Source organism: Sodiomyces alcalophilus, assembly GCF_042370955.1.
Source record: "Sodiomyces alcalophilus JCM 7366 unplaced genomic scaffold ACRALscaffold_4, whole genome shotgun sequence".
Taxonomy (NCBI): domain Eukaryota; kingdom Fungi; phylum Ascomycota; class Sordariomycetes; order Glomerellales; family Plectosphaerellaceae; genus Sodiomyces; species Sodiomyces alcalophilus.
In genome coordinates, this window is record NW_027263535.1 from 2,077,695 (window position 1) to 2,105,170 (window position 27,476).

Here is a 27,476-nt window from a genome sequence, read left to right on the forward strand (position 1 = left end):
AGGCTCTCGTACCATATGAATATCCCATTGTGCGCCCCTTTTCAATGACCCGTCTCCCACTATAAATGTAACTCGGCCCATGAGGAAAGTATCAGCACCTATCGTCTTAAGACCACCTCCCCATTACTTCCCTGGATCCCGAACACCCTGGCCCAGTATAAACGAGTCCCCCAATTCCAACCAACAATACGAAGAGATGAGCAAACATGGCCGTCGAGTCGGTATGTGAAATCTCCCAATGCCAAAGGAGCAATAAGAAAGGACGCCCAAGAAAATGCAGGAATGTAGAAGAGCCATATTGTCAAGCATGGTTCCGGACTTTACGCCGTCGTAGATCCGCCGAAACCAAGCTAATCATGTCGTCTGGAACATTATCAAGAGAGATTTTTTGATTAGATTCAGGGGTAAGTGTTATTTTCGAGGAGGAGCCGTCCGAGAGAAACGAGGTCAGGTATTCGGTGTAAGAGACTGCGAGTCCGGCAAATTCACCTGCGAAAGGGAGGTTGTCAGCTACTATCAGTCGAAGACGGAGACATCGAGTCAAACCTAGAGCAATCAATCCAAGGTTTCTGTAAATCGACGGGGGAAGCCCGTAGGAGCCCATCATGAGCGAGATCGTGGGACACACGACAAAGGGCCACCAACTGGCCTGCCCCGACTTTACGAAGGAGGACTGTACAGCCGACGCAGATTCTGATGCTTCTCTCAGGGTCTGTAAGATCCCGTCTGTTCTCTCCTGCGCGCGATCGAGGAGTCCACTATGGTTGTGGTAAGTGTTGGTCAGGTGCTCTGCCGCAGTAATCAAATGGCTCATCCCCTGATACCCGGTAGGTTAGCCACTCATCCTAAATGAGATCCAACATGGCATGCATACCTGCTCGACATGGGCCTGCCGGTCTTCGAGTTCCGCAGCGCGGAGACGCGAGAGTTCCTGCGAATTCGTTAGGTCAAGTCATCCCATACTCGTCGTGGCCCACCTACTAGCTGGTCATATAGAGCGGCGCTGGTCGCAGCAGCAGCTGTGAGGGTCGCCATGACCATGGATATTCCGGCATTCGCTCGCTGTGAGACTTCTTCCAGCGCCCCCTCTTGAGCTACAGCAACTGCGGTATTGCTTTCGAGCACCGTTCTCAGGAGATCCGTCATGAGCTGCTGTAGAGACTTCGCGCTCTCCACGCCGTCCTTCGCAATATCAGCGGAGTCCTGCTTTAGTTAGTACTCTCAAGTACAATGACAAGATCCAGGACTCTTGCCTTGACGCTATGTAGTAAGTCGGTGTTTAAGGCTCGCTCTAACGAGTCAACGTTAAGTCGAAGACGATCGATCTGAGGAGTAAGATTATCCAGGCTTTCCAATGCCTCCCTGGCCCGGGTATCAATAGACTGCCAGTGTTTTTCGAGCTCCGCCTCTACGCCTTCCGTGAGCTGTTCGAGAACCCGAGCGAGCCGTTGGTAGAGATAGATACTTTGGGCTATGTAGAGTTCAGCGGTCAGTTAAGGCCACTGCGGTCTGTCTCGATAGGGAGTATCTGGTGGGATGCCTACCCTTTTCGTTGTCTGCTCGGGCGGCCTCACAGAACCTGAGAGACTTGTGACGGTAGCTGACCCAAGTATTCCAGGCGGAATCCGACTGGGCTAGCCCGGAAAGGCACGAGTCAATTTCCTGCGACGAAACATGAAGACGAGGAGCGTCGGGGACAGAAACTCGGGCCAAGACGTCTTCGCGAAACTTGGAACAGGCACTGGGGATGGCGAAACTGCCCCTCTCCAGATCACAGATAGCCAAGCTCGCTGCATACGAGTCGACAAAATCCCTGACCTGACGCCCACTGTCTGTTAGGACTGTCGCGTCGTCTTTGCCGTCAAGAAGCTGGCAGTTGTTCACTAGCAGGCGAGCGGCAATCCTGTGGCACAACGGCTCCGACTCAAGTTCCTGAAGTTCGCCCATGGCGACGGCGTAGATGTTGGGAAGACGCGACTCTCGGTACCTGGGGAGAGTACGATCGATCGCGTTTTCCTCAAACTCCATGCCAGTCGAATATTTTTTGTTTCTTCCCCATGACAACGCCTCGGCCTGCCCATGACTCCCGTCCCAGAATACGATCCCAAGGATCCCAAAAGAAGCCCAAATTTTGAAGCACAGCATGTTTTCCGCTTTCCGGAGCTACTAATCCCAGCTGACTCTCTGTAGGTCGTATATGGCGTATCAAGCTGATAGTGCAGTCACATGGAGGAGAGCATCGATCTGCAGGGTTCAAGGCCCGAGCCAGCAACTGTGCCGCGACGAAGAGGGAGATTCAAATGAAAAGATCCACGGCGACAGAGACGCAGGCCCGCCGCAAACTCACAAAAAGGAGAGTGTGTTGAGATTGCTTGGAGAGAAAACAGAAAGCCGCTACTAGGAGTTCGGTAGGGTTTATACTTCGAGGCAGATGCGAGAAGGATGAGGTAGTAGAAAGAGAGAGTTGAATCTATTTCGACCGAATATATGGAGGGCGAGGGGCGTCTTACCCGTTTCCAAAGGGCCTATAAGGCAGATGTGTTAGGAAGACAAGGTAGAAGAACGGCCAATTATGTCGGCAAGAACTGAAGTATGGCCAGAGTAGGTACGAGGCGAGTGCGACTTCCACCCAGACGAGGTGACGAAGTAGGTAGGTATTTCTCTGAGCAGTCCTAACTTCCATAGAAGGAGCTAGTGACTTAGGTACTTTAGATGTTAAAGATGCGAACCAGGGAGTACCGTTTGGGAAAGGACCTTAACTGAGAGCTACCGAAGCCGTGCCATGCGCAGAGCGACTCTTGCTTTTCTTAAAACGGCGCGAATGACTTTTTCCCTGATCCACAACTTCGAAATCTGGACCAGGACCACCAAGAGTATGACTTCAATGTCCATTCCGAAGAGAAAACAGGGCGGCTTGGCTTGCATTGTGCCCAGAACTGCTTGCTGAGGACGACACTGTCCATTCCGGGATACTTGCTGGAATCTCACACATCGTATTGGTCTAGACCCAACAGAATTGCTTTGGATCGCATGATAAGAAACCGACAACTCATTGATCCAAGAAAAAAAGTTAGTTTGTTTCCATCCAGGCGGTCTAGGAGGACGTTCGCGCAGTCATGGGACGAGAGGACGTCTGTAGCCACAGGTGATATAAGCCACAAGCGCAAGCCACGCTACGAAGTACGGACCCCTGAAATAAATACTGATTAGTAATACACAACGGATCATCATGAGACCATCCCTCCCTCCTCTTATGGTCGACAGTGAGCTGATAGTGATCACAAGCGACAACTTCTCGACACGACACGGCGTGGTTACCTGGGTTGGACGGTCAGTTCCGCGAGGGTGCTTCAATGGGCCGAGTGCTTCAAGCCCCGGATATCCAGCTTCAACCACAAAGCACATGGTTATATCGCAACCGGCCATACGCCAATGTGCACGCAAATCGATAAACGGTGGGAGTGCGGTCATGTCGGCTTCTTCAACATCAGATGGTGTCATCAGGAGGGCTGTCGTGGTCCAGGTGCAAAGCATGACGTTCTTCATGTTCAAGGCAAATGTATGGACTGCAGCACACGAGCCAAAGGCCCAAATCCGCAACCTGCCAATGAGAATTACACTGTGAGAACCGAACAAACGCGCAAGTCCTCGTGAAGAAACCTCGCCAGGCCCGCCACGGACGGGGTTCCAAAACTGGCATGAGGGCTGTCCGGAACCACCGTCTAGCATACGTCCCGAATCGCACACACATGAGAGCAGAGAGTCAAAACAGCTAAAAGAGCAAGTTATGTGGTAACATTGTGTTTGCTCTAAGTTGACAAATCACGAGCCATTCTGGGTTCCATCTCAGGAAAAGAAGAAAAAAAAAACACCCAATGTCCTTTCTCCTTCCTTCTCGTGCAGCCAAGTCTCCCTTTGTTCCAGAAAAAGCAGTCGAGTCGAGTTGAGACGCACAGGGAAGAGAAAAGGCGCCGATCTTTTCCGTGTCTCTACCGCACTGGCCCCCTCCTTTGTTCCGAATACTCGAAGATCGCTCTCCAGAGTCGACTAGGTCTCCCATGTTCGCGGGGAGTTCATGTACCCTGCGTTATAGCATCCGCAGCCAGAATAGACAGCCTCACAGGGCGGGGCTTGCGTACACTGCAGGGACACGAGGTTGGGAACACCAGCCAGGGACTGCATGGCACTGGCGGTGCACGGTGTGGTCATGAATCGGGAGCACCACGAGCTCTGGCTCGACTTGGCCCCGCCGACGGCCAGCTTGAACGCCCGCCAGCAGTCGTCGACGCTGCAGGTGATCGTGGGGTAAGACGTGGTCGTTGTCGTGGTCGTTGTCGCCCTGGCTGTCGTCGGCGACGGGCGCTCCGTAGTGTTGGGGGAGTTTCCGGAGTTTCCGTCCCCCCGGCTGGGCGTAGCCGCGACAGTGTCCTGTTGACGGGGAGGGGGGTCGTCGTTGGGCAGGAAGAGGAGCTCCCTCGGGTCACCCTTGACGCAGTACCAGTGGTGGGGGATGATGGCGCCGCCGTCGCACCCACCCGCAGCCGGTACCTGCGGGTTGAGGGCGATGAAAACATCGAAATTAAGTCGATGGGCAGCGGCGATGTCCTGGCACGTCACGCCGGGAGACGCGAGGTAGAACTGCTCGCAGTGGGCATAGGCACCGGGCTGCATAGGGGCCGGAGTGTTGATGGGGGGTCTGACCTCGGGGACGGCGGCCGAGAGGGCGAGCGTTGCGCCGCCGAGGAACGACAGGATGGGGAGGAGTTGCATATTGAGTGCGCTGGGGTACTTTCGGAACAATTGTTGAGAGACTGGTTTGATGGAGTGAATGGAATGGATTTGAGTCTCGACGGCCGCTGTTGAGAGACAGTTGTGCACTGGAGAATGGAATACCGGGTTAGAGGCAGCTTTAATGGACTTATAAGCAGAAGACCAGAGCAACACTGGTTCCTCCATCTTGGTATATTTAGAAACAGTTGAGCGTATTCGCATTGCGGACAAGCGAACAAAAGACAATTCAAACTCGGGATGTCAATAGGATGCATACGACGCGCAATAAGCTAGTTGCTATTGAACGACATGCATGGCACTTTGCGAGTGCTTTCTAGGAAACGAAAAGCCTTGGACTCCAGCCTCCCTACGGGGCAAGAAGGTGTAGTGCATGACTACTCGAGTAAATATAGTAGCTATTGCTGGCTGTATGGACAAGGGAAGCTAGAAAGAAAACAACCGGAGCAGCAGCAGGGAGGGCTACTCCTTGGAGGCATGACCCAACTATACTTGTGATATAAAGAGAATCGAATTCGGAAGTCCGGCATTGGAAGATTTGTGTGACGCGCCCAAACGGGGTCGACGTCGAACAAAGGCCGTGACGAGGTTTGTGACGGCTTCCCTGTCACCAGGTCTTCATAGGGAGGGTTTCCACGATAAACGGTGGTGTACCGTCTTGAGGAGCATATTCCTTAATGACGGCTGTGTTTTTCAGTGTTTATACGTTTCGAGATCGAATTTCGTTGGGTCTGTGGCAACTGCAGGATCATGATGAAACCCTCCCTCGACGAGCATTTCGTGGTGTTGAACAAGAAAGAGTTGGGTGGTGACGGTACTTCTGCCCTGGTACGTACCCTTCTGAGGTTTGGTCCTCTTGGCAATCAGATGCCAGCAATGTCCACCGATACCTGTGTCCGTCTTCAAATGTACCTAGGTATAGGTACCCACCAACATGCAAGGCTGAACTGGGCAAAAGTGGGGCAAGTGGAGGTGCCACCCAACCGGAAAGCTTTCTCATCTAGTCTTGGCGTCGAATGGCACGACTCTTCCTCCTCAGCCTCGAGTATCATACGATGGACACGACGATACAGTCGATTTCGGTACCGCCTACCAAAACTCTTTCTGCCGCGTAGTAGTGAAGCTCCAAGTCGGCCCATGAATCGAATCTGTCCTCTCTTGATGTCTTCCCCAAACTCGCAAGGAAACTTATTCAAATGTCACTTTCCAATGTAATTGATTGGTCCTCTCTCAATTTCGCCAACTCGGGTCAAGATATTCGTACCTACTACCTGTGTGCGACTTCGCCCCCCCTCCAACGACACCCATTGGGTCTTTTTTCCGTGAACGGTATGCGGGCAACTGTGTTCTAGCTCTTTGGCCACCCCCTCCCATTTTACTCGCCTTCTCGCGTTCTTCGTCGCCTTCCTCATCATTCTCTCTAACGGTCGGGTCGCTGATTTGAACAGACCGCACACCCTGTTTCTCGTTCATCACAAACCGTAGTCTTTCCCCGATTCACAGTTTAGCGGATTTGCCGCGAAGTACGCCGGTCTCCTGCTAGTGACACGCCCCGGAGCCTCCGTTCGACGCGAATTGCGAAAAGCTGCTAGTGGCCGGACCTGAACATCTTTTCCATCCGCATCCTAGTGATATCTCGTCTCTTCATTCATGCGACAACTGACCTGCGACGTCCCGTCATCAGCGACGGCACCTTTCAATATTCGATTGATTGTTGTCGGATAACCTGTTCTGACCCCTTGTCGATTCCTCCATCTCACAAACTAGTCGACCCGACCGCCGAGGGACTCGGCGCCGGAATGCTGGCGCTGTTATGGACCCGATTTTCCTAAGAAATCTCAACTACTTCACGGGTCAAAACCTACCACCCAATGCCGTCCAACCTCCAGGGCCTTCCATAGCGGGCGTACCACGGGATCCGAATGATATAGCGCTGTGGGACGCTCTGGTGGCTCAGGACTTGGCCGCCTCAGCATCAACCTCCAATATTCCTTTTGCCCAGCAGCACGCAGCCGGGTATCACCACCCCTATCGCAACTCCATTCCTCAGCAACCCACTCCGAACACTTTCAAGCGCCATGCGCCATCAGATTCTGATCCGACGATAGCCAGCCAGCGGCAGCGGGTTGGCCACGAAAGAAAGAGGACAAGGATAGATAGCAACGCTGGGCCCTCGGAACCGGCCGACCCTTGGCTGCAGTTCAACGACGATGAAATGGATAATGGCCTCGGTGGAAGCTTCGAGATTGATTTCTCCAGGCGTCAGAATTACCCCTCAGGCTTTGGTGGCTATGGGAGGTACGGCGCAACATGATGACGTCTCCCCGTTTGTCAAACGCTGACTCTTCTAGACCTACGAGCCGTCTGAACCCGTTACCGACGACTCCCGGCCTGGGCACCGGTCTCTATGCGAACCCGACATTTAAGGACGAGTTCGAGTTCGACGATGGCGCCCTCGATAATGTTCTCTCGGATGATGAGGATCTGTTTGATTCAATCAATCTCGGCGAACAAATGTCCAGCATCGACGCCCAGCCGCCATCCGAGGTGCCTCCACGGGAAGGACTTTATTCGACCCCGCTTAGCTGGGAGAAGCCCGTCCCCGGCCTGCCAATGAATCCGCCGCTCTTTGGCATCGGCACCCCGATGCTCGACCCAGAACAACGGCGACTACTTGCCATAGCACTGAACGCGGGTGGTTCTTCAAGTACGGGCCTTGGCCTGGGAACAGGCGACGATATTGAATCGGAACACTCCAACTTGGGACGCAGGAGGTCCACCACGGCAACAGCAAATCCCAGCGAGATATCCAAGGGAGGCGAGGACGAGACGCCCAAGTCGAAGGGGAAGGGTAAAGAAAAGGAGAAAGACAAAGATGAAGACAAAGACCAAGAAAAAGAAAAAGAAAAAGAGGAAGAAAAAGAACAAAAAAAGGAGGTGGAAAAAGAAAAAGAAAAAGAAAAGGGAAAGGACAAGGGAAAAGAAAAAGAAAAAGACGAGCCGACGGAAAAATCGACCAAGGGACAAAAGGCCCCCAAAGCGGGGGGCTGCGCCCAAGACAAACCGAAAGAAAAAGCCAAGGCAGGAGACCGGTCGGCACATAATGATATTGAAAGGAAATATCGAACAAATCTCAAAGTGAAAATCGCAGAATTGCGCAATGCCGTCCCTTCACTTCGGTCTATACGCGGTGGAGACGACGAGGATGGAGATGGCGAGGATCAACCGCGAGGGGCCCCCAAAGTGAGCAAGGTCAGTCTCTCTCTCTCTCTCTCTCTCTCTCTCTCTCTCTCTCTCTCTCTCTCTCTCTCTCTCTCTCTCTCTCTCTCTCTCTCTTATTTTCTCTTATTTCTGGCCGTCAGGGGCTTGGAGGGCTGGACTGACATGTGAGGACTGTAGGGGATGATTCTGCTCAAAGCGACGGAATATATTCAGCAACTCGAGAAACGCAACAAAGCCATCATGAAAGAGCACCAGGAACTATCACGACGATTACAGGCGTTCGAGCAGCTCTTGACCTCCACAGCCCGGCAACCATTTCCCATGCCGACATACAGCAGGACGCTATTCGATCCTCGTGGCTTCTGTTAGGTCTTTTGTCGATTCTCGGGCTTTGCGAGGGTCGAATATCTCCCGACTGTACTTCATACATCTTCACACTCCCCTGCGCGCACGAAACATTTCATGTCCCCGGAGTTCTTATTTTGGGCGAAGATTATAAAAGATGGAAGACCTGGGGTTTCCTTGAACCAGCGGAAGAAAGGAGAATAGAATTAAAACGCTACGATTGCTTTGGCGAGCATCCAGAACTGACCATACGGACCGTTCTATGTCAGGATAGCACCCTTTTGAGGTGCAACGTATAACTAATAAAACCTCTCAAGTCTATGCTCATACATGTGTGGCTAATTCTGGTGGCATCTAATAATTCATCCTGGCGATGTAGTGTCGCCGTGGTCACATCGGAGGAAGAATACAAGGAAGTAATATACAGGACTCGAAATCTTACACGCCAAGGGGATATCCCCGCCACTCTCCTTGACATTTCTTTCTTCCTTTGTTCAGTCACGCAGGGCTTCAATATCGACCACCTCCTTGACCGCTTCGGTCGTCAAATTGAAAGCCGACGTCTCATCCACGCAGATACTGTCCTCGATGCGGAATGCCATTCCACGAAAGTGTTTCGGCCACCGGTCCTCGTCGGGGACGTAGATGCCCGGCTCGATGGTGACACAGTGGCCCGAGCGGAGCGGCACACGACGTCCGTAGCCTGGTACGTCGTGTACATCGAGGCCGATGTAGTGGCCGACATGGTGAGGGAAGAGGATGTCGAGGTCGCGCGGCGTGAGGCCGTCGAAGCCGATGTCGCGGAGCTCTTGAAGGAGGGCCGCGGCGGTACGCGCGTGGATGTCGTCCAGGGAAAGGCCGGCGTTGGCACGGCAGAGGGCGACCGAGTCGCGTTGGACCCGGAGGACGGCTTCGTAGAGGTCGCGCTGGGCCGGGGTGAAGCGGCCGTCCAGGGGCCAGGCGCGGGAAATGTCGGTGACGTAGGTGCCGTACTCGCCTCCGGCATCGATGAGGACCGTCTCGCCCGGGCGGAGGGGCGCGTTGTTTACGACGTAGTGGATGCAGAGGCCGTTTTTCCCGCCGCCGACTACGGGGATGTAGGCGGGGCCGTCGCAGCCGTCGACGGTGAAGCGGTAGTCCAGGAAGGCGTGGAGATCCTTCTCGCTGGTCCAGGACCGGCGCATGGCGTCCGTAATGACGCGGCCGGAGATCTGGCCGGCCCTGCGCATGTTGGCTATCTCGGCGGGCGATTTGATGGCGCGCAGGGCGTTCATGTGCGGGTAGAGGGCGGATATGGCCGAGGGCCACCCGGGGGAGCTACCGGAGCGGCGGAGACGGGACCAGATGCTGCTCTCGGAGCCGGGGCGGCCCGGCTCGCCCATGTCGGCGAAGACCTGGGAGGCTCCCTTGACGAGATCGGGCAGGATCATGTCGAGGCGGGTGATCTCGGCGGCGTGGTCGGCGTTGAATATGTCGGTGGCGGCCTGTACCCCGTTGCGCGCGCCGTTCCATTGCTCGACGGCCGGGTCCTTGGGCTGGCAGAAGAGGTGAAAGACAAAGTCTCCCCATTCCTTGCCCGTGTTGCGGATGACGGCGACGGATTCGGGCTCGTTCCAACCGGTGAGGTAGAGGAAGTTGCTCTCCTGGCGGTAGGCGTGGAAGACGGCTCCCGAGCGATACTTGACGTCAGCGGCCGTGAGAATGGCGACGGCACCTTCGGGTAGGCGCTGGGCGAGGCTCGCTCGACGGTCCCAGTATTCTTGAGCGGTGATGCCGGGTGTGACTAGGTGAAGGAATGGAAAGTGAGTAATAGCAAGATTGGAGTGAGATAAAGGGAGAGCGCTCACGCACTTTCACCGGGTTTTAGAATGTGAGGGTGCGTCTCATGGACCGGTTGGCCGAATTGCATATCAGCTGCTGATATGGACGCATAGCTTCGAGATGGAGACCAGATATGCGGTTGGGCGACTCTAGTTCGAGGTAGGGCGTGGCGAGATGTCGCCACAGCAAGCTTCTTCAAGCTCTGTCGGCTACACCGAGCTAAACTCGTGAAGCTCATGACGAGCTAGACAGGTGCCTCTATGTAGAGGGACCGAGATGGGGACTAGGGATGGTGATAATAAGATGACGGAGTGAGCCAGGAGCATGGGAAAGAGATTCCTCTGGTGACTAATGTCCTATGAGATTCGTGCTTCGGAATCTGTCCGGTCGGTTCTTGTTCCTCGTCGTGTCGACTGTCTAACGCCCTTGGTAGGATCTTCAGGTTTTCAGCCGTGTGGACAGTACACGACTACGCCGTCACGGCATGTCAAGGAACTAAAAGCGTGTCTTCAGGCACAGAGAGACGCTATATCTCAGTGAGAGTACAGTGTAGAGTCGCTGTAAAACGCCCTGAAGGCAGCACCATTACAGTGTGTTACAGTGTGGTGAGGCTGACCCCACAGCGGCGTAAGGTAACCCCGGGCCGGACGGGTTCCCTTTTGGGTGGTTGCTGGAGCGGAATGTGGCCCGTGCATGTTATGTGGTGCGCCCAACCTGGATTAGCGCTGTTGTTCTTCTTCTCCAACCGTTACGAAGTAAGTGGGGGCGGCCCTCCAGCACACGCGCTTTCCGGCACACAGCAAAACGTCGACGACCGAACTTCCCCAAAGCTCTTCCTCCCACTTCATCGGTCAACCTTCCCATCCACCACCAAACACACCCACCTCGACTTGCACATCCTCCTAATTGCTCCCCTTTCTTCCCACCTGTCGGGCGTCAAATCTGTTAGGCGTCCTTTCTCCATTCATTAATGCCTTCTTGACCCTTTTTCGTGCATGTCTGACTCAGTACGCGGTTGAGACGTGTTGCCTCTGCACGTCGCGTGCCCATCCAGGGGAGAGAGAGAGAGACAGACAGAGAGCTTGAGCTTCCACCCAGAACACTTCCCTCTACCTCTCCCACATACCCCAAGTCAACATACATAGAAGGGACTTCTTCACCTTTTTCATACCGCCCTTGTACCCTTCCGTCTTCTCTCTCTTCTTCCCTCTTCACCCCCAACAGTATTTCTGATTGGGCATTTTTTATGGCAACCATATCTCTATCTTCCTCTCATGACCCGTTCTCCGTCATGTCGACGAGCACGAGACGGACTCCCCTGTCCAACAATCCCAATGTCGCCAACTCACCATTGCGAGGTGCTTCAGCTCTGGCCCAGGCCAAACAGAAGCGTTCCCATGCCAACATCCAACGTGAGGAGTTGTACGGCCAACCTCCGCCGTTGAAGAAACAGATGCTCGATGCTGGCTCCCAACGTCAGCTTCGGTCTCCCACCAAAATCAATATCAACAGGACCCTCCCTCAGCGGGTTACTCGCTCGACTACATCTACTACCACCACGACCAGTGCAAAAAGCGCCCAGTATGCCCCCCAACAGCATGATGCCAATATCGAGAGGATCCGGCAATGGCGGACCGAATATCTTGCTCGTTTCCCCAAAATGGTCTTCTACTTTGAGAGTATCTCGGAAGATGTCAGGGCCAAAATATCGAAACACGCTACCAGTCTCGGTGCTGTAAGTAGCCGGTCCGGGTTCTTTCTGGCGTGATAATGCAAGGCAACTGACGGGGATGTTTCTTTCCAAATGTAGCGTGAGGAACGATTCTTTTCAAACGACATCACGCATGTTGTCACGACCCGTCCGATCCCAACCGAACAAGAGGTTGCTCAGGCAGCCCTTCGCGAAGAGCCCCATCCGGAAGAGCAGCCTCAAACGATCAACCCATCTCTCCTCCTCGATCGGTCCACCAACCCGAGGCGTCGTTTGTTCGAGACAGCCTCGAGGCGAGCCCAGCCCCACGCCCAAGACGACGGCCTTCGGCGTCCCAGGACTGTCCGGAACAATGACGTGCTCTTCAAAGCCCGTGAAATGGGGAAGAAGATTTGGCCCCTCGAGAAATTCCAGAGAATGTTGGATATCCTGTTGCAGCCGGATCCTCACGCTGCTGCTCAGGGTGTCAGGGGAGACGGAACCTCTCGCCTCGCCCCGTGGAGGATAAGGCCAAATGACGAGCCCATGCTGTCCAGGCTCCTGCGATACGAACGCCTCAACGGCCCCTCGGACCGTGACCCCACGGTTGCAAGCCGGGAGCTCATTCACTTCAAGGGCCCTCACATTTATGTCTACGATATGGATGAGAAACAAAAACCCATCATGGTGAGGGAGTATCCCAGGGTGAGCCAGAAATACGAGGGGGAATGGCCCCAGTTCCGGACCGTCACCGAAGGTCGGTGCCCCTTTGTCGAGGAAGTCAGCCCGCAGGACAGGGAGTCCCGAATGGCCCGGGCGCAGGAAAAGGAACGTGCCGCCAACAAGCGGACAGCCGAGTCTCGTGCGGCGGCCCCGTCTTTGCAGACTCGTGAGCCGACTGCCACCAAGTCAGTCATCGGCGCCAAGCGCACCTTGACCGAGATGCAGGATGGTCCCAACCAGGCAGCCCGCACCGGCGCCAAGCCGGCCGAGATAGTGTTTCAGCCACCGAATGCCAGGCAGGCCGATGCCGCCCCCGCCGCCGGCCCCATTCAGATGGGGTTCACGAGCCGAGCGCCAGCCGGTCGTCTCTTGGCGGGTGAGCCGGTTGCGTCGGGTGTCCAGCCGGCGAACGTGACTTCGGCCATCCGATCGCAGATGATCTCGTCGGCCTCCGGGGTCGGTGCCGCCAAGGCAGGAACGAGCAAGGAAGTCCATGGCCTGCAGCGGCAGGTTCTTCAACGCGGCGCCTCCAACTCGCACGAGTTGAGCTCTCGTCGGCCCGAATTCAGTCTGGATGTCGCATCTAGTAGATCGACGGGCACGATTCGGGCCACGAGCCGGAGGCTGGAACTCATCGAGGAGGACGCTGGGAAGAGCGGCGGCGAACTGAAACATGCTCGTGCCGCCTCCAAGACCCAGGCAGCCGCTCCTCTGCAGAAGAGCAAGCGTGATCTGAAGCCTGGCTACTGCGAGAACTGCCAGGACAAGTTCAGGGACTTTGACGAGGTAAGCAGACTTGAATGCACCATGACCCTTCTTGTGGGGGTTTGGCGTTCTTTCTCCATTTGGCTAATAGGTTTCTTCGTAGCACATCGTCTCTCGCAAGCATCGCAAGTTTGCCGAAAACGATGACAACTGGGGCGAGCTGGACGAGCTGTTAACGCAGCTGAAACGGGTTCCCAAGTTCCCCGCTGGTGATGGGGAGGATTTTGGTCGGAAGCCCTACCGTGAGTAAGACTGCATGGTTGTCCGGCTGTCCACACTACGATGGTCGATGAACAAGGGGTGGCCCAACGTTTCCCGACGCTTCGACTCCATCCCCTTGTTGGCGTGACTTGCTACGACCCTGCTATACCTCCTGTCATGGACCCGAAAACGCGCGAACCGAAAGCCATTGATCCGTCATCTTTTTGCCGTCTCTTCTATCATTCTTCTTGCGAGCCACAACTGCTTCTGCTTCCTGCATAGCCAGTGATACCACTCGGTTCAGCATGAGACCTCTTTCAAAGGCCTCCCTTTTTACTTCCTCTGGTTTATGTTTCTCTTCGGTCGGGGGTTTTCTCCATTTTTCGCCCAGGCGGACAGGCACTGAACGCATGGCATGGACATCCAAGGCGCACGGCGTGAAGCATTTACATATATACCCCAGTTTTTTGGGGCGATTCATTCTCCGGGGTTTCAGGGGTTCTTCTTCTCGACTTTCGTTTGAGGGCTTTATCAGGTCTGCGTATTGGGAGTTGACATGCGAGGTGGGAGGGGATGCGGTAGTCCGCTGGTGGGTGGGTGGCATTGGGGCTTCTGGGATGATGTGGCCGGCACCGAGTTTTTCGGCATTGGGTGGGTGGCACAGAGGGGCCCGGGGTTCGAGAACGAGATCTTGTCATGATCGTCTCGCCTTGAGGGTGAAATGGAACTACGTGTAGATTTACCGACCTGCTGACAGCAGTCGGGATTCGTATGTTACACATGAATGAAGTAAAGGTGAATTTTTCCGAGGGTCTATCAACCCCATTTACCTTGATGCTCGCCCAAGCGCGTCTAGCTTGTCACCTTGAAGCTTCCTCTTGCTTTGACGGCCTAAGATGAGAATCAAGACAAGCCACATCGATATAATGTGTCTGCTTTGGACGACTAATGATGCGTCCGCCAACGCCATAATCTAACATTGGGTCGGTAAAAGCTTTTTTCTCTTTAGGACTATCTCTTTAGGACTATAGGGAGCCTTAAAATACAGCAAAATCCTCTCAACACCTCACTGTTGCACAAAACAGCGTGGCACAATCTATTGTACGATGATAGGCGTTCGATCTGTTATTCGATTGACTCTGTGGAACTCTCTTTTCTGTGTGCCAAAATCCTGTGAACTTGATATCACTAGCATCGGTGGCATGTCCAACCACGCTTACCTAATTGTATCCTATCGTCTCATATACCCGTGCCACCACTAGCCACACTAGGGAAGTCTAAGCCCCCTGAGATAACCTGTACCTCTGGTACGGATACATCACCGTAACTGAAGGTACTGTAACTCAAATGTGTTCATGCTCACCTCCTCCTACGAATATGTCCCGGTGACCTACGCTGTTCTTCTTCTTCTTCTTCGACATCCACACTCTATCAGGTTCGAGGCTCGACTCAAACACTCACTAGAACTACTGGGGTTCTTCAGCATCTTCTCATCTCACCAGTTCACACACGGCGTCCGAACCCGCTGCTCACGCTCACCCGACAAGCTCATCGAGACACTCACACAAAATGGCTTCCGATCCTTCATCCCCATCGGACTCTGGCATCGCAGATAGGCCGCCATCGCCCGGCATTCCCTTGACCATGACCGCCTCCGCCATATTAACTGCCCAGCCCCGCGATGTCGCCGCCGCACTCGCTTCGGCCGTCCAGTTCCCCCAGGAAAAGGTCATTGTTCACTTTAAGCCCATCGGCAACGCCCCCGCCCTCGCCCGGGCCACTTTCAAGATCAGCTCCGCCCAGAAATTCGAAGCCATCGTTTCCTGGCTCAGGAGGCGTCTGAAGGTCCAAGATACCGACAGCGTGTTCCTCTACATCAACAGCGCCTTTGCTCCTTCTCTCGACGAGGTCGTCGGGAACTTGCACTCTGTATGTCTTCTCTCTGGCGCGTCAATTTGGATCTACGGTTATTTAGGCACAGCCGGGATGAGTATTGACAGTAACTCTCGCCAAGTGCTTCAAGGATATGAATGATCAGCTTGTCGTATCCTATTCTATGACTCCAGCCTTTGGCTGAGGATGGAACAGAGGACGAGGATGAGACCATCCCGTCCCGCCCATCCTGAAGAGGGAGAGCAAACGAGACCGAGATGCTCGAAACAGAATGGTATCCCAAGCTTTTGAAAAAGCGCCCTCCAGAAAAAGAAAACCATGCGATTCATGGATGCTCCGCTTCATGCTTCATGCTCAATGCTGCCGCCCATAGATGGCCCAAATCCCCGTTGTAAGCGACCCTTATCTTCCCTCCCATTACCTCCTCCCATCCAGTTTTTCTTTCTATTCCCTCCAGTACCCTCACTGACGGCCCACCTCATAGCTTTTCCACCGCACTTGAGAAAGCCTCCAGTTCCTCCTTGGAAATCGGATAAGTATGCTCCGGCCCAGGATATTGCCGAGTCTTGACCTCATCCCTGTACGTTTCAATGGCGCGCAAGCTCTCGCCCCACACATCACCGTACTTTTTGACAAACTTGGGGAGGAACCTGCCGGGTGGGAAGTTGCCCGTCATGTCCACTTGCACGAGCACCTGACCCGAGCAACCGTTCCCGGCCCCGATGCCGATGGTAGGAATCGAGACCTTTTGCGTCACGAGCGCCGCCACCTCGGCCGGCACCGCCTCCAGCACCATGGCGTACGCTCCGGCTTCCTGTACCGCGAGCGCGTCCTCCAGGACCTTCATGGCCCCCCCGGACGTCTTGCCCTGCACCCGGAATCCTCCCAGCGCGTTCTGCCGCTGCGGCGTGAGCCCCACGTGGCCGAGGACGGGAATGCCGGCCGACGTGATCTTTTGAATCGTTGGCGCCATCTCCTTGCCTCCTTCGAGCTTGACCGACTGGACCCGGCCCTCCTTGATGAACCGAATGGCCGTCTCCAATGCTTGCTCCGGCGAAACCTCGTATGTGCCCATTGGCAAGTCGCCAACCTGTTGTCGCATATTAGCAAGAACGTCTATGGAGTGAGTGTCTTGGAGAGGGGAGGGGCCATGGTGCCGGCCATCTTTTACGCACCGTAAAGGCGGCCTTGGTGGCTCGAGCGACGGACCGACAATGCAACAGCATCTCCTCCATTACAACTTCGCTCGTGTCCTCCATGCCCAGAGCCACCATCGCCAGGCTGTCGCCGACGAGGATCATGTCCATGCCGGCGGCATCCCCGACGTAAGCACTGGGGAAGTCGTGCGCCGTGATGACGGTGATCGGCTCGCCCTTCCTGTACAGGCTGCGTAGCGTCCCCAGCGTGACCTTCTTACGCGGTGTTGCGGAGGGCGTGCCCATGGGGGAATGCGAGCTCCATCGTGGGTGGTTGTACCGAGTGGGGTTGTGTTGCGGCAAAAGGGAATAAAAGTACGGAGGCCGGACGGTGCTGGTCGACGGTCGCGTGCATCGCAGGGCCGAAGCGCACGACCTTGCCACGGTACTTCTTATTGGGTGAGACATCCGTGCAACACAGATGTACCTGATACTTTCCAAAAAAGGTACAAGGACTTATAAGTGATGGATGTGTGACAGGGGAAGAGGAGGGGTGAAAAAAGGAGTAAAGAGTATTAGGTCGGAGTTGGGTCTAATGCTATACGCTTAGTCGCGAAGAAAAGAAAAAAAAAGTTTAAAAATCTTGTAGGAGCGAAGGAAGAAGCGAATCCGCAACCGAGCAGTTTTATTTTATTCCCCCGAGGTCATGATAGTTTTTGCTGCGTAGAAATGAGTATCTCCAGAAACGCCCCTGGAGTTCTTTTTTTCCCTTTTCTCTCCTCTTAGCGGGGCCAGTTGTCGCCCCAAAAAGGGAAGTGACTTGCCAAAATCCCTTTCAGGGGCGAGACTTCTAGAAGGAATACCGGGTCCTCGTCTCTTTTCATCCAATCATTGAGACGGACGAGGCAGAAATGCTTATACAAGTACATGCTGACATAATCTGCTCGTGCCGAGGCACTCGCCGGCTTCGGCGTTTTGGTGCCGGAGCGAGGGAGGGGCGGGTATTTCCCCCAAGAGCGAAACCCGTCCGAAGCTCCGGGCCTTTGTCTTTTTACCTCATTCTTTGTTGATAAGTGGTATCGTACGAATTGATTCCAGACTGAGTCACCGTAGGATGCGTTGCGTTGCAACTGGCTGACATTTGCCAAGGGAAGCTTGCCACATGGATCCCGCAACCCAAACATTAGTCACCATTGCAGTGGTTCGCTACGGGTAGCATGCAATTCGACAGTGTAATTAGGGATCGATGAGTCGAGCTGGGTTTGAGCGTACCCAACTTCAAATCCATCGTCTCTTATTAATGACGTAAAGAGACCCTTACTTAAAAGATGGCCACCACTGAGTGTCCCACTTTGGCTACTGGCTGAATAACGAAGTACTTCAGCATAGGTATAACGAACGTTGGAAAGAGGAATATTCATACACACTCTTTGAATCCAGGGAACGAACAGGATTCCATCTAATCCCTAGGTACTTTACATCACCCGATCTGGTCACATGCTCTTTTAGGTATCCTCAGCAGAAGTTCCGGATCTACCCGCATACAGATACAACAGAGTGTACCTACGATACCATACTAAAGGTACGATAAAGTACGATAGGTACAAGCATTACTAACCAGAGTCCGGACCACCTTATCGGACCTGGCCCCACCGTGCTTATCAGTACCTCTCTGGCATCATCCAGCGCGTGACTTGGGTTGGACATCCCCAAGAGCCTGAGAACCCCCTCTCCTTTGTTTCCCTTCCACCACATATTATGCGATCGGTTTGATCGTCAGGGCTCCTCTCTTTTTATATTTCTCGGCTTACCACCTCGTCACTGTTTACCACCGTTACTGTTCCCGCCTCCCTGGCTGAAGTTAAGTCTAATCCGCAGCCAGTGCCACTTGGAACCTTCTACCCCACGGGTTCCCCAATCCCAACACGCCACCCGTCATTAATCTCAAGCCTCAACATCCATCAACCCGTCTCCCCTGCGCACGCATTCGCTGCAAAGCTCTATCACCATGAGCAGCCCGCGCCGGAGAATCGAGACAGATGTAGGTTCTTTCTCTGCTCTTTGTCTACAGGTAACTGGCTAATATGCTAATCTGTGAACAGGTCATGAAGTAGGTGTTCTTCATGCCGTCATTGTACTGGAGATCATCTAGCTAACGTGATGTGATGCAGGATGTATGCTTCTTCCGAATCCTTGTTCGCCAGGCTTTTTCTCACGCTCATGATATAGGCTGATGAGCGACTATGAGGTCACTCTTGTCAACGATAACAGTAAGTCCCTGCTGCCTCTCACGTCACCCACCATAGCAACAGCCAACCCAAAGTCCCATCTATGCCTTGCGCAGGTCTACTCTTGATAGCCTGTCGACTAACCTTGGGAACACAGTGTAAGCTACCGAAGACCACCGACCGTTCCACCCAGACCCGTCATCGACCATCGGCCGATCTAACTGAAATCAAAAACAGGCAGGAGTTTTACGTCCGGTTTAAGGGACCGACGGAGAGTTAGTGCTGCTTCAGCCTGTAGAAGAAGGAAGTTTTCCCATAATCAGTCACTGACACGGCCATAGCTCCCTTTGAAGGCGGCACGTGGAAGATCCACGTCGAACTTCCGGACCAATACCCATACAAATCGCCCAGCATCGGCTTCGTTAACCGGATCTTCCACCCGAACATCGACGAATTGTGAGCCTCCCCCCCAGGCAGCCGGCTCGAAAACAAATAATCCCCTCCCCGAGTCAAAACAAGTAGCTGACTGCGGGTCGTCAATGTAGGTCCGGCTCGGTTTGCCTGGATGTGATCAATCAGACTTGGTCTCCGATGTTTGACATGATCAACATTTTCGAGGTCTTCCTTCCGCAGCTCCTCCGGTACCCGAACCCGACCGATCCGTTGAACGGCGAGGCCGCTGCCATGATGATCAAGGACCCGAAGAATTACGAAGTGAAGGTGAAGGGTGCGTTTTCCGACCAGAGGTGGTTCGAAGGGGGGAGACATGAATAAGGACCTGTACTAACTTGTCGACCCAGAGTATGTCCAAAAATACGCCGGCAAGGATGCGGCGGACGAGGCCGGCGCGGAGAGTAGCGACGACGACGACATGTCGTCTGTGGGAAGCTTCGGGGACGATGAAGACGAGCAGCCCGCGGGGCGACTGGATGATGTATAGGCGCTCGTCCTGGCAGAACGCCCACGAACAACGGGCGTCGGTAGATACTCATCTTACATAGGCGATTATGGCGTCATTAGGTGCACTGGAGTTGGCATTCGCAGCCGTAGCGTCGAGCAGACAGGCGGGTTGCGGGTGGGTTTTCTTGGTTGGCAGAGCTCTGGCCATCTCCCCCTTTTTTTTTTGTTGCCCATGGGTTTTCTAACCCCCTTCTGAGCCTGGTCGTCTTGTCCTCTTCCGGGTGGCTGTCTTACGGCCGTCGCCCGGATTTCTTCAGAGATTTCTGGAGGTCTCGTAGTCTCGAGGCATGAGGACTTGTGCACCTGCAAAGTTGGTGAATTTGGAATGGGCTTTAGGAATATGCGTGCATTGGATTGCTCTTTTATTGGGCGCGTGTTTTCGGATAGGCAGTTAATAGGCACGGCCAGCTTCCTCTTGTTTTCTCATAGAGCGAACGACCTCTCGTCTTGATCGGATACTTCCCCCGGTGAGACTCGTCAATGGAATGCCATTTGTATTACATGCCTGCAACTGAACGGCAGGGGGGGTATCATCTATATCTATGTATTCGTTAAGTTGTAGCGAGAGGCTTGAAAACGGCCTCCCAAAGACACGCTGAACGCCTGCTGTCGGGAAAACAAAAGAGAGAAACGAGAAGGGAAAACGATTGTGGAATCATTACCACTCATCGTCGTCAATCCGAGTCGGACCCATAGCTAATCAAAGCAGGTTTGGGCGCTGATGCTTGTATTGGCGGTTCAGCTCTCGGTACGCCGCCGTTTGCCCTCGTCTTCTCGTTGCCGCCTCCCTCATCAACGGCTCGCTTCCGCTTGACCCCCGGAATTCGAGCCGGGGTTCGTCCCGACGCAGAACCAAAAGCCCTATTGTCCAGCAGAAAGGGGTCATGGGCGGCGCGCGTGTTTCTCACCACCTCAGACACAAAACCCTGTCGCCGTTTCGCAGCCAGCACGTCGGCCTTGGGGGTCCCTTTCGGCAACGCTGCGGCCGTCGATGCAGTGGCGAAGAGAGGTTTCGCTACCGCCTTGTGCGGCCGGCGGCGCTTGACGCCAACCCCTTCCTCTTGTTCCTCCTCCCCCTCCTCCCCTTCCTCCTCCGGCGCCGTCCCAAAGTCCACCAGCGCCGCCCTCCTCGCGTCCTCCTCGGTGGCAGGGAGCAGTTCGATATTCGCTCCGATCCGGTCGCGAAGGGCGTCGTCGGCCAGGGCCTGCTTCTCGCGCTCCTTGCGGCCGACACGGAAGGCCCGGCGCAGGGCGCGGTTCCGCTCGTACGGGTCGTCCCACTGGCGGTGCGACACGTCTTCGAGCTGGTCGATGCGCTCGGAGGCGGCACGCAGGGCCTCGCGGTCCTCGATGGTGCGTTCCAGGCTCGCAAAGGCGCTCTTGCGCAGGGCCTCGCGCTCGGCGTCGGTGAGGATGACGAGGCTTCCGTCCTGCTGTTGCCTTTTCCGTTCTTCGTCTGTCCCGTCGTCGCGTTTCCGCCCGCCCGAGACGACCACGTACGCTGTGTTCTGCGGGTCGGTGCGGAGCTCGAGGTCGCCGCCGCAGTCGGCGTGGCGGATGCGGAAGGACCAGATGGGCGTGGTGTAATAGTTCCCCGCGCGGCGCTTCTCGGCGTTGAAGCGCACGCCCTGGCCGATCAGGGTGGGCTTGGGGCAGTGGTCGCACCAGACGGCGAAGGGCATCTCGAATCGGACGGTTTGGGTGCCTGGTTTGGAGGCGCGGCGGCCCGGCGGGAGTTTCGAATGGAGCTTGTTGCCTGTCGTTGTCCCCTCGAGGTCCGGGGGGACGTAGCGGCCCATGTTGAAGCCCTGCATGGTCGGCGGAGGAGGAGGCGGAGGCGACGAAAGGACAGACCGGACAGGAGATGTATGGAAAGATGGAGCTGATGGGTTTTTGGTGTGATGGTCGTATTGACTCGGTGATGTTTGAGGATGATCATGGGACGCTTGGGTGTTGAAGGGCGCGATGGATGCGGCGCCCAGGTACTAAGTACGATTTCGCAGGTAGTTGATTGGCTCATGATTGTAAGGTGCTAACTTTGTCTCTGCCCCTGCCCTTCCCTCCTCCGATGTCGTATCTGAGTAATAAGGCACTGTACCTGGAGATGTCTGTTGCTGACTTATCCACCCCACCCTTCTGCACACTAGCCACAGACTGAGCCACATGAGGCTGCTGAGACAAAAATAGAATACTTACACGTGTGCAACCCTGTCCTGTCCTACCAGTTCACTCCAATTCCCACCATCCCTCCTTGACGAGTACCGGTATTTGTACGCCCCCTGTTCGGTATTTGCTGTCCACTCAACCCCAAATAAGAAGGTAACGCGAGCGCGTGTATAAGCAAGATCTTGGCTGTAAATATTACGTACCTGTACACGTTAGAGTAGGTAATCAGGATTACGTGGTGTGTGATAAGGTCACGTAACCAGGGTATCAGGATTCCGCACTGTGTGATAAGGTCACGTGACTAGGGTATCAGGATTACGTGGTGTGTGATAAGGTCACGTGACTAGGGTATCAGGATTATATAGTGTATATAACAGGGTACCTAGCGTAAGGACATTATATATTCTTAATGCCTTAGGGTCAATGAATACAGAGGCAGAAACAGTAGTGATTTGGTGGCTCAAGACATCTGGTTTTGATTGCAGAGATTAAGGCTTATCGTGAGGTACAGGTACGCAGCATATGCGGCCAAGATCTTGCTTATGCACGCGGTCGCGTAACCTTCCAAAAATGGATTGAGTGGATAATAAATAGTGAACCGGGGGCGTACAAATACCGGTACTCCTCCTTGACACCTCCTTGCATCCCCCACGCTGAACCGTAACCAATGGTACCGAAAGGATCAACTTCAGCCGCTGGGTCGACGCGAGACAGGGGTTGCCTTTTTACACGCCTTGTTCATCGCCTGCTCATGATGCAAACCAGGCCGCCGGTCTCTTGACCTCACCCTCTCTTCTTCCGATGAGCCAACTCCCATCTTGTGGACTATCATGCAATACAACAATATTCTGACTGTCCTATCGCCTGCCCTTGCACCATCACATAAAGACTCCTGCCATAAGAGCCGCTGTCGTCGAATGCCTCGTTGCAATGGACGAACTGCGTTTCCTCACCAGGTCCACATTCGGCGAACGGTCTGAGTTCAAGGGAACAACCAAGCTCGCCCTTCTCAGGCTTATCAAACTAACCGCCACGGCCCATTCCGTGAGACTACAGCCACCTGCAGATGTGAGCCAAGATCAGTTATTCAGAGAAGTAGAAGAGACATCGTCGTCGGATTCCGTCTCGACAACTGCCTCTGCTGAGCCGGAAACGTCCCTGCAGCTCATCATCGTCCCCCGCGCCGAGGACGACAGCATAGGCATGACAGACAGATCCAGCTTCCTCGACCTATTCGACCGTTTCGACATCGACCCCATTGTCCTTCAGCAGATCGCCCTGACCAGCTACGGCTTCCACCACTACGATGAGCCGTACCGAAATGCCTATAGCTTCTACATCGGCACCTACGTCTACTCGCTGGCCTGGTCCTACAACCCGACCACCATGAGGACGAACGCCATCCTCCTCCTACGGACCACCCCTGTTCTCGACCGTGGCACATTGGTCTTTGCCCGTCTCCATGTCACTCTCCACAAGTACAAGGCCTATGCCCGGACCCCGTTTTTCCTCGCCTTCATGGTGTACATTCATCTCTGTCGCATGTCCCAGGAAGCCGTGTTCTTGACCGTTCGCGACCTTCGTAGAATCGAATCCATGACCGGCCACGGCCCTGGTCTCGGCGCGCAGTCGTCGGAATCGGAACCGTCGTCCTCGTCCCAGCGTCGGAACATTCACAAACTGTCAAGTGCCGCCCAGAAAGTCGCCACCATTCGGGTCCACCTGGCCAACCTGCTCCGGCACGATGCCTATCTCAAGACCATGGCCGCATACTTGGAGACGCCGCGCCGGAGTTCACAGTGGAACGACCTACTAGGTCACCCGGATCTCGCTGCCAGCTGCGACGCCGACTTTGACTACCTCTTCACCCTGATGCCCGCCATGAAGAAGCTGACCAGCGACCTTGAAACCTCCTTGATCTATCTCCAAACCCGGGCCGAGGGCCAATCCAGCGTTGTGCGTTCCCATCGTTTCCCTTGGGTCGTCTTTGGTGGGGGATATGCAGCGTCACGCTAGCCAAGCGAGGGGCGTGTTGAGGAAAGAGGGCGAAGAAGAAAGCCGGCCGCTAACACTGCGAAACGCAAACAGATATTCAGTATGATGACCCACGAAGATGCGGCCCGCAACACGGAGCTCGCCGCTCTCAACACAGAGCTCGCCACCGCAGCGACGAAGGACAGCAAGGCCATGAAATCCATCGCCATGATGACCATGTTCTTCCTCCCGGGGACATTCTTCGCCTCCGTCTTCTCCATGGAGTCCCTCCCCACCGCCGCCGCAGAGCAGTTCTGGATCTTCTGGGTGTGCGCCGTCGCATCGACCCTTGTCGTCTTCGTCGTCTGGAAATACCACCACAAGCTGACGAAAGCCAAACTGAAGCGCAAAAACGGCGAGGCCCCTCAGCAAAAACAACTACACTATCAGCAGCCCGGTCGGGCGTGTACCGAGGACACCTTGACAGGCAGCCTCGCTGCAGAGCTCCGCGGCCTAGGGAGCGTATAGGAACCAATCTGCGACAGCCTGTCCTGTCCCCGTCTTGCTGATCACTTACGACTACCCTAGGTAAGGCCAGGGTAGGCCGAAAACAGCCTCCATTTTCATGTCTTGCCTATAATCACTGATACCAGACATACGCATAAGCGGGATGATATGTGTATATCTTCCTGAATGACGCTGGGGCGACAGGGGAACTGACCATAGCCATGACGAATTCTTGTTTGCCCGTTTAGTTGATAGTATGATACCCTTCCATTTCAAACCAACCACATTTACAGAAGCAAGGAGAGACGCCGTTTAGTATGAGTCCTCTTGGGACACGAGCCGGTCACGGCTTGGAGCATTTGGCGTTTTGGGTCATTATATACGTGAGGCAGTTATCGGAGCGGATTGAATTGTAAAGACCGATCTTCTGGCCCCCAGGGGCCCATCTCGCACATGGATGAAAGCTAGACCTCTGTTATATAGAATGAATATTATATCTCATCCGAGTGAATGTAATGTACCTATGAAGATGTATGTCAAGGAAATCCTTGTTGTGGCTTATATCAGGGGCACCTCAAAGAACGGCCGTCAAAATATAAAGGGCGCTTTTACGCCCTCCCTGAGAAACAATCAGAAACCCTCTCTCTTCCACTGACCATGGAGGAGCCAGCCATACAGGCCCAGGGAAGTTAGGTCATATCCCCGTGAGTATAGCGTCGACACCCGCAGCGACATCCTCTTTCCCTTCAAAAGGGAAACTTGACGTCGAGCCCTATCTCCAGTCCCAGCACCTTAAGTTGGACACGTCGGCTGTGCGGTTTACCGAACAGGGGAAGTTCGTCCATGCTGGAGGGAAGCACGACGTCTACGCTCTCCACGTCGACTTTGAGACTGGGGACATTCTCTAGGGGGATGGAGGTTCCGTCGGGCTAAAGAATTCGCTTCTTGTCAGCTTGTGTCCTATGCGAGGTTCCCTTGATTCTTTCTTTCTTTTGGTCGTCCCAGTTGTCATCCACCGCAGGAGAACCACAAATAAACACCGAAAAGGAGCAAACAGAAAAACACACCTTCATAATTTTGATTTGTAGGTCCTCCGTCAAGGCACAGAGCAAGTCATCTGCATCGAGATCTGCCAGCCCAGCCGGAGAGATGATCCGCTGCAGTGGGATTTCGTCGTAACTGATACCTTCGACCGGCATGCCCAGCAAGGCGACCGTGCCGGCGTGGTGCCCGCGAACAAACAAGTTGACCACGGCAGGCAAGTCGAGTTCGGACCGTTCGACCTCGACCATGGCAAAGTATTCCGTTTCCGTCGTGGGCTGTTCTTGCTCCTGCCAGGGCCGGTAAACATCCCGTTTCGCTCTGACCCCGATCCTCGACAAGATGCCGCCGCGGGCCCCGGTTGTTTCCGCCTGGCGCACCGGGCCATAGAGCTCGTTAATCGTCCTCGTGACCGCCGTCTTCAGCTGACTTGGCTCTTGGTCCCAGAAGCGCAGCGGCTCGTACGTGTAGCCCCAGCCCTGGCTGCTGATAAAGTCCTCGCTATCCAGGGGCCCGTCTGGCCCGTCGAAAGGCGCCAGGGGGGTCTTTTCCGTCACGGTTGTTCCCCGTGGGGCGGCGAAAAGCCCATGGGTCTGATATTCGAATTCCATGCTGGCATGGTCGTAGTTAAGGGCTTGCCAGTACGCGAGGAGCCGATCGACGTTGCAGTGGTGCAGCATACTGGAAAAGAATGAAATACTTGGTCAGAAACGAGGAAGACGCAACAAAAATGAGGTTGACATGAGTGGGAGAAACGTACAAAAGGGGATCGAATCCCGACGTCTCTACCCACAGGAAGTCATTTCCGCAGGCTGCATGGACATGGACGTTCCCATGCGGACCTTCAATGCTGTTAGGTCCTCCGGCCGTTGAGCTGATCTCTGTCCAGTTTTGGGCCCTGATCAATGAGGTGTACTACGAAAGGTCAACTCAGTCCGTGTCTTCGGGGTAGCCAACCGAAAGGAGATGTGGACTCACAACTCGTTCCCGAAGTCCTTGCTGGGACATGGCCTCATTGGCCGAGTCGGGATAGCTAGTACCCTCCTGCGTGCATCGCTTCGTGCTCCCAAAGCCGCTAAACCGGCCAAATTCTCCGTTCTGTGCCGATTCTGGATATGTGTAGCCAGCCAGGGGATTCCGGACAGGTATGGCGGCCAGGGTCCCGTTGACGGGTCTGCGGATGGTAACGGTGGACGGGATCGTCGCAGGCGGGACATTCGGATCGGCCGCCCAGTCCCAGTATGGGACACGGAGGCGATCGGCGGCCTCTTGGTACTCTCTTCTCACGCTTTGGGGGTAGCCATCTGCTATTCTTTGCGCCTGTGCGACTAGCACTTGCTACCAAGGGTGTTAGATCGATCGGCTCACTTCTCGATTCCATCCAGGGAGACGGCGCAAAGAGACACAAACCTCATAGAGTGAGAGGTAGCCGCGATGCCAGGTACCAAACAAAACTTCCTGGAAAGAGGGTTGTCAGTGCTCGTCGCATAAAGTGGGAGCGGCTAAGGGGCATAGGAGCAGGGTTGAACTAACATTGTGCGGGCAATATCCTCCGCTGCCTCCATCCTGAGGACCGCCGCCAGACCAGGCCATGTGCGGTTGACCATGTATCCCTGCGACAGGAGTCAGCGATGAGGGCGTCCCTCTTTCTCATCCGACCATCCTTCGAATCGTACCCATGATTTGGAAATACGAAAGAGGATCCGTTTCGTTGGCGGCTTGCATGGCGGAGAGAGCCCCGATGAGAAGGTCCCTGATTAGACCAGTGTCAGTCGGGATACCGGTCGTCGAACACATCGCGAGACCATGTCTCACCATTCAGGCCCAGCTTCCATGTGGAGGTCATTGATGTTCCTCCTGGCAGGTGTCTCTCCCGTTTCTATGTTGATACCGGATTTGACTCCAACCACGGGGTAAGTTGACTGGGCGACAGTCAAAGGGATGCTTGCCAGGGTGGCGAAGCCCACCCAGGACAAGAGAAGAAACATGGCGACAGGCAAACTGGGCGGCAGACCA

The 27,476-nt window shown here is 54.7% G+C and overlaps 11 protein-coding genes across 12 annotated transcripts; 5 read left to right on the forward strand and 6 right to left on the reverse strand.

The window, feature by feature from the left end:
- Positions 1-301: 301 nt before the first annotated feature.
- Positions 302-5,045, reverse strand: ACRALDRAFT_2106194 (uncharacterized protein; the record flags this gene model as incomplete). 2 transcript variants are annotated; one of them, XM_071023291.1, is made up of 24 exons in its annotated part: positions 351-363; positions 444-789; positions 841-931; positions 964-1,182; positions 1,230-1,291; positions 1,319-1,464; positions 1,504-1,540; positions 1,575-2,163; positions 2,227-2,244; positions 2,274-2,342; positions 2,422-2,525; positions 2,565-2,662; positions 2,740-2,766; positions 2,846-2,943; positions 2,991-3,133; positions 3,222-3,386; positions 3,420-3,705; positions 3,750-3,772; positions 3,820-3,845; positions 3,873-4,082; positions 4,122-4,140; positions 4,167-4,186; positions 4,226-4,856; positions 4,934-5,045. In XM_071023291.1, 24 exons carry the CDS (start codon positions 5,043-5,045, stop codon positions 351-353), a joined length of 3,552 nt encoding a protein of 1,183 aa, XP_070874931.1. The 2 variants fall into 2 exon arrangements, with proteins under 2 accessions (XP_070874930.1, XP_070874931.1); XM_071023290.1 differs by lacking the exons at positions 1,504-1,540; positions 2,227-2,244; positions 2,274-2,342; ... (12 more) ...; positions 4,226-4,856; positions 4,934-5,045 and having other exon boundaries at positions 302-817; positions 875-931; positions 982-1,182; positions 1,230-1,471; positions 1,545-2,145.
- Positions 5,046-6,601: 1,556 nt separating this feature from the next.
- On the forward strand, positions 6,602-8,379 carry ACRALDRAFT_1070916 (uncharacterized protein; the record flags this gene model as incomplete). The annotated part of the gene is made up of 4 exons (XM_071017810.1): positions 6,602-7,086; positions 7,140-7,639; positions 7,940-8,040; positions 8,287-8,379. 4 exons carry the CDS (start codon positions 6,602-6,604, stop codon positions 8,377-8,379), a joined length of 1,179 nt encoding a protein of 392 aa, XP_070874932.1.
- Positions 8,380-8,849: 470 nt separating this feature from the next.
- On the reverse strand, positions 8,850-10,264 carry ACRALDRAFT_2042160 (uncharacterized protein; the record flags this gene model as incomplete). The annotated part of the gene is made up of 2 exons (XM_071021220.1): positions 8,850-10,138; positions 10,207-10,264. 2 exons carry the CDS (start codon positions 10,262-10,264, stop codon positions 8,850-8,852), a joined length of 1,347 nt encoding a protein of 448 aa, XP_070874933.1.
- A 767-nt stretch (positions 10,265-11,031) lies between these two features.
- Positions 11,032-14,386, forward strand: ACRALDRAFT_1076666 (uncharacterized protein). The gene is made up of 3 exons (XM_071018526.1): positions 11,032-11,911; positions 11,987-13,375; positions 13,458-14,386. The coding sequence occupies exons 1-3, from the start codon at positions 11,423-11,425 to the stop codon at positions 13,602-13,604; spliced, it is 2,025 nt and encodes a 674-aa protein (XP_070874934.1). The 5' UTR covers positions 11,032-11,422; the 3' UTR covers positions 13,605-14,386.
- Positions 14,387-15,124: 738 nt separating this feature from the next.
- On the forward strand, positions 15,125-15,681 carry ACRALDRAFT_1070913 (uncharacterized protein; the record flags this gene model as incomplete). Its single annotated transcript, XM_071017809.1, has 2 exons — positions 15,125-15,484; positions 15,622-15,681. The coding sequence occupies 2 exons, from the start codon at positions 15,125-15,127 to the stop codon at positions 15,679-15,681; spliced, it is 420 nt and encodes a 139-aa protein (XP_070874935.1).
- Positions 15,576-17,202, reverse strand: ACRALDRAFT_2034922 (uncharacterized protein). The gene is made up of 2 exons (XM_071020770.1): positions 16,624-17,202; positions 15,576-16,538 (listed from the first exon to the last, which is right to left on the reverse strand). Exons 1-2 carry the CDS (start codon positions 17,050-17,052, stop codon positions 15,927-15,929), a joined length of 1,041 nt encoding a protein of 346 aa, XP_070874936.1. The 5' UTR covers positions 17,053-17,202; the 3' UTR covers positions 15,576-15,926.
- Positions 17,203-17,366: 164 nt separating this feature from the next.
- On the reverse strand, positions 17,367-17,768 carry ACRALDRAFT_210935 (uncharacterized protein; the record flags this gene model as incomplete). Its single annotated transcript, XM_071023416.1, has 1 exon — positions 17,367-17,768. One exon carries the CDS (start codon positions 17,766-17,768, stop codon positions 17,367-17,369), a length of 402 nt encoding a protein of 133 aa, XP_070874937.1.
- Positions 17,769-18,592: 824 nt separating this feature from the next.
- Positions 18,593-19,752, forward strand: ACRALDRAFT_2027568 (uncharacterized protein; the record flags this gene model as incomplete). The annotated part of the gene is made up of 8 exons (XM_071020473.1): positions 18,593-18,625; positions 18,687-18,694; positions 18,814-18,854; position 18,970; positions 19,050-19,087; positions 19,154-19,268; positions 19,358-19,539; positions 19,613-19,752. The coding sequence occupies 8 exons, from the start codon at positions 18,593-18,595 to the stop codon at positions 19,750-19,752; spliced, it is 558 nt and encodes a 185-aa protein (XP_070874938.1).
- A 250-nt stretch (positions 19,753-20,002) lies between these two features.
- ACRALDRAFT_210933 (uncharacterized protein) lies at positions 20,003-22,583 on the reverse strand (the record flags this gene model as incomplete). Its single annotated transcript, XM_071023414.1, has 12 exons — positions 20,003-20,043; positions 20,076-20,102; positions 20,175-20,277; positions 20,367-20,436; positions 20,463-21,757; positions 21,810-21,870; positions 21,928-21,963; positions 22,003-22,065; positions 22,194-22,218; positions 22,370-22,407; positions 22,448-22,499; positions 22,538-22,583. 12 exons carry the CDS (start codon positions 22,581-22,583, stop codon positions 20,003-20,005), a joined length of 1,857 nt encoding a protein of 618 aa, XP_070874939.1.
- A 285-nt stretch (positions 22,584-22,868) lies between these two features.
- ACRALDRAFT_2042164 (uncharacterized protein) lies at positions 22,869-24,440 on the forward strand (the record flags this gene model as incomplete). Its single annotated transcript, XM_071021221.1, has 2 exons — positions 22,869-23,894; positions 24,027-24,440. 2 exons carry the CDS (start codon positions 22,869-22,871, stop codon positions 24,438-24,440), a joined length of 1,440 nt encoding a protein of 479 aa, XP_070874940.1.
- A 725-nt stretch (positions 24,441-25,165) lies between these two features.
- On the reverse strand, positions 25,166-27,448 carry ACRALDRAFT_2027571 (uncharacterized protein; the record flags this gene model as incomplete). Its single annotated transcript, XM_071020474.1, has 8 exons — positions 25,166-25,348; positions 25,487-26,141; positions 26,221-26,375; positions 26,439-26,798; positions 26,871-26,918; positions 26,994-27,073; positions 27,137-27,213; positions 27,276-27,448. The coding sequence occupies 8 exons, from the start codon at positions 27,446-27,448 to the stop codon at positions 25,166-25,168; spliced, it is 1,731 nt and encodes a 576-aa protein (XP_070874941.1).
- Between the last annotated feature and the right edge of the window lie 28 nt (positions 27,449-27,476).